Source organism: Lactuca virosa, chromosome 4, assembly GCF_052849685.1.
Source record: "Lactuca virosa cultivar CGN04683 chromosome 4, Lactuca_virosa_CGN04683_v6, whole genome shotgun sequence".
Taxonomy (NCBI): domain Eukaryota; kingdom Viridiplantae; phylum Streptophyta; class Magnoliopsida; order Asterales; family Asteraceae; genus Lactuca; species Lactuca virosa.
Window position 1 is genome coordinate 339,253,969 of NC_136429.1, and position 4,562 is coordinate 339,258,530.

General features: G+C 44.1%; 1 protein-coding gene across 1 annotated transcript; it reads right to left on the reverse strand.

Annotated features, from left to right (window-relative positions):
• Window positions 1-1,012: 1,012 nt before the first annotated feature.
• On the reverse strand, window positions 1,013-3,700 carry LOC145106180 (uncharacterized). The gene is made up of 3 exons (XM_079043197.1): window positions 3,421-3,700; window positions 1,850-3,333; window positions 1,013-1,798 (listed from the first exon to the last, which is right to left on the reverse strand). Exons 1-3 carry the CDS (start codon window positions 3,698-3,700, stop codon window positions 1,013-1,015), a joined length of 2,550 nt encoding a protein of 849 aa, XP_078899323.1.
• Between the last annotated feature and the right edge of the window lie 862 nt (window positions 3,701-4,562).

Consider the following 4,562-nt stretch of genomic DNA (forward strand, 5'->3'; position numbering starts at 1 on the left):
AGCGATTGACAACCTCCGTTTGACCATCAGACTGTGGGTGGTAGGAGGTGGAGTAGCGGATTTTGGTACCCAATTGCTTGAACAATTCTTGCCAAAATTTACTCAAGAATAGAGGGTCTCGATCTGAAATGATGCTACGCGGGAGGCCATGGAGGCGGTATATGGTTTGTAAAAACAGGGAGGCGAGTGACACTGCATTATACTTTGGTGGAAGAGCTATAAAATGAGCAAACTTCGAAAATCGATCTACAATTACCCATATTGCTGATTTTCCATAAGAGGAAGAAAAGTGGGTGATGAAATCCATGGAAATATCACTCCAAACCTGTGTTGGAACCGGAATGGGTTGGAGTAATCCGTAGGGTTTATGAGTCGGGTATTTGGTTTGTTGGCATATCTCACAACATCTGATGAATTCCTTGACATCAGCTCTAAGTTTGGGCCAACAAAAGGTGGAAGCGAGCCGACGTATGGTAGGGTGAATACTTGAGTGACCTCCCATTGGTGATGAGTGATATTCAGATAGTATTTTGGAGCGGAGTGACTCAATTTCTGGAATGAAGAGGCGATGTTGTTGGTAGAGTAAGTCGTCGCGAAAAACAAAGGCTTTGTCTGTGTTGGTTTGACTGGTTAAGTTTTGGACCAGTTGTTGACCAGGCTCGGTGTGGTAATATGTGTGAAGATCAGCTTGCCATGTGAGGTCAGCAGTTCATAAGGCTAAGACAACTGCATCTTCTATTATGCTCAGTGCATCGGCGACGGCATTATCTTTACCGGGTTTGTAAATGATTTCAAAGTCAAATCCGATTAATTTAGAGGCCCATTTGTACTGTTCAAGAGTTTGAACCACTTGTGAGAGGAGGTGCTTTAGGCTTTTCTGATCAGTGAATATCCGAAATCTCCTTCCTAAGAGGTATTGGCGCCATTTTCTGACTGCTTCAATGATTGCAAAGAGCTCACGTACATATGCTGAAGCCACCTGCATGCGTGGGCCCATTTTTTTGCTGAAGAATTAGATGGGACGGTCATTCTGGGACAAAACTGCTCCTATGGCGACATTTGACGCATCTGTAGTAACATCAAAGATAACATCAAAGTTAGGAAGCGTGAGTATGGTTAAGGAGGACACCGTTGTCTTGAGAGCAAGGAAGGATTGACTGGCTTCGGTTGACCATTCAAAGTTCTTCTTTTTGAGCAGGTCGGTTAAGGAGGCTGCGATATGGGCATAATCACGCACGAATCTTCTGTAATATCCGGTGAGGCCTAGGAATCCTCGCAAGGCTGTGAACGATTGGGGTTGAGGCCAAGCTTGTATAGCTGCTACTTTCTCGGGATCAGCAGCTACTCCGATGCAGGAGATGATGTGTCCTAGGTAGTCAATGGTGTGGGCCCCAAAGGTACACTTTGACCGCTTTGCATGAAATTTGTGGTGAGCCAATGTTTCCAGTACATCCTGCAAGTGTATATAATGTTGTTCTGCCGATGAGCTATAAACCAGAATGTCATCAAAAAAGACTAAGACGTAGCGGCGTAGCACGGGTCGGAAGAGATCATTCATGGTGGCTTGAAAGGTGGCTGGGGCGTTGGTAAGCCCGAATGGCATGACGAGAAACTCGTAATGGCCATCAATTGTTCGGAAGGCAGTTTTGTGTGTATCCGATGGAGCAACCCGGATTTGGTGATAACCTGCTCGGAGATCGATTTTAGAAAAAATCGAGGCTCCATGTAATTCGTCCAGTAGCTCATCCACCGTGGGAATCGGAAAACGGTCTTTGATGGTGATGACATTAAGGGCCCTCTAATCGACACAAAAACGCCAAGTCCCGTCTTTTTTCTTGACAAGTAATACCGGGGAGGAGTATGGACTCTGGCTCGGTTTTATAATACCGTCTGAAAGCATTTCTGAGATGAGGTTTGTCATCACCTGTTTCTGGTAATGGGGGTATCTGTAAGGCTTAACATTGACCGGGTTGGCAGAAGTTTTGGTGGGAATGTGGTGGTCTTGGGATCGATTGGGTGGTAAGGTTTTGGGTGTGTCAAAGACAGCTTCATATTGGAGTAACAGGTGGTCGATAATGGGGTTTGGGTGTGGGAGGATTGAAGGTGGGTTTGGTGCTGGTGATGGTTCGAAAATAAAATACAGAGTGTGTAGGGATGCGACACTCTCTTGGTGAATTAGGGATATTATGTTAGAAGATGAGACAGGTGTAGATTTAGGTTCACCTTTAAGTGTGATTGTTGTGGGCCCTTTGTAAAATGTCATCTGGGGTATGGAAAAATCGGCCAAAATTTGGCCCAAAGTACTAAGCCAGGCGATGCCCAAAATTAGGTCTGCTCCCTCCACAGGAAGTATAAAAAATGGGATAGAAAAGGGCGTTTTGGCGAGGTGAACGACCAGGTTAGGGCAAAGCCCATTGCATTGAATGTTGTTGCCGTTTCCCACCATTACAGAAAATTTTGTGATCGGTTCTTGTGAGAGCTGAAGGAGAGAAACGAGTCGCGGTTGAATAATATTATGTGTACTTCCACAGTCAATGAGAATTCTAACCGGATGGTTGTTAATGTAACCTGTGATACGGAGAGCTTGAGGTGATGGTAACCCGAAATAGGCGGTCGTAGACAGTGCAAAGAACTGGTGTTGGTCTATCGGTGGTGGTGTGTCATCATTCGGGACCGGCGGATCGCTGGTGAAGTTGGTTTCACTCTCATTATCAGCGATGAGAAGAAACTGTGGCAGATTGCACTTGTGACCGGGGGCATACTTCTCCGGGCAACGGAAACACAACCCTTCGGCCCTGCGTTTTTGTAAGGCATCCGTGGATAGCCTTGACAAGGGTAGCGATGGTTTGGGGGTAGGCAGGAGACCGGTGGTGGGTTGTGGGGCTGCGGTGGTGGGTATAAGGGCGGTAAAGGTTTTAGTGTTGGTGGAGGAATTTTGGTATGTGGAGTAAGGGCGAGTTTGGGTAAAACGGTTTTTTGACGAGGAAAGTTTATCTTCCATTAGTTTTGCTAATCCGTATGCTTGATGTAATGAGGTGGGGTGATGCATTGCTAACTCATTTTGGATTTCGAAGCGAAGACCTGATAAGAAGCAATTGAGAAGTGCCTCATTGTCTAACCCGGTAACACAGTTGCTGATCTTCTCAAATTCTGCCTGGTACGCCGCCACTGTGGAGTTTTGTTTGAGTTTGAATAAGGTGGCTTGATGGTTTTCATAGGTAGAAGGCCCGAAGCGGAGTTCCAAGGCGCGCGAAAATTTTGGCCAGGTGTCCAGTAAGTTGTTATTTGCCAAGTACTTGTACCGACTTAGTGCTTCTCCCGTGAAATAAAAGACTGATAATGCAATTCGTTGTGCAGGGGCAATGTTGTAATATTGGAAGTAGTTATTTGCTTGAAATAGCTAATCCAATGGGTCGGAACCATTAAAGGAGGGAAGAAGGATTTTGGGTGGGCGAGGTTGTTGGTGTGGCGGTGGTGGGGGTGGTGGTGGTGGGCCGTGATTGATATGGTTGGCTGCGAGGAGGGTGATTAAGTTATTGACAGCTTCAGTTTGGTTTGTCATGTTGGTGGCTTGGGTGGTAAGTTGGTTGGCAATGGTATCAAGGCGATTAGTGGTGGCTGTGGACAAGTGAATAAGGGCTTGGAGTTGATCCTGCACAGTGGGTGGTTCACCGGCATGAGCTTCTTGTTTAGGAGGCATAGTAAGCAGATGAAAGCACCAATTGATAAGTAGCCAGTTAGAGTTGGCCAATCTCCCAAGAAACAACAGAGCAAGAGCAGAGAAGGATAGAACAGTAAAGCTGGAGCAATTTTCTGAATGTATTTCCCAAATTGAAACTTACAATTTATAACCTACTGTGCATAATGGAAACTAAAAACAAGGAAGCAGAAAGCAGTAACAATAGTGGGTTCCTAAAGATAAGTAACATCCTTTGACTAGCAGTTGTATGACCAGGTCTTATTCCTTCACGTGATTACTTAATCCAAATAACGGGCAGGCTTCCTCTTTTCTCTTATGGGCCGGCCTTCCTTTTCCATAACTGGATTTCCTGTTGGTGGGCTGGTGTAACTGGGCTCCTGAAGTGTATCAATATGGATCAACAAATACAAATTCATATGACTCGAAAATAAAAATGGATCAATGAGCAGGTAACGAACTCAAAAGATTTGGGCTAATTCAACTTGAATTGGGCTGAATCAAGGAAAATTGGACTCGATCAACAATTTAAATGATTTTAGGCTAATTTTGGACCGATTTAATGAAAACAAATTGGATCAATAAATTTGACATGAAAGAAAATAGATCCAATGGAGATACTCACGAAAGATTTCGAATCTTTCTATAATTACACAAAAAAATTGTCATCTAGGATCGTTGATCTTGAAAACGTTGCTTAAACCTTTAAGATTAAGCTTTGATACCACATGTAAAGATGTTTAGATTTATGTTATAATCAATCGATAGTAAATCAGAGTAAAGAACGTTAAGATCTAAATAAAATGTGGTTTCAGCTCAATATATTCCGGAATGAGTACATCGAAAGTTTAGTACATAAGTGTTG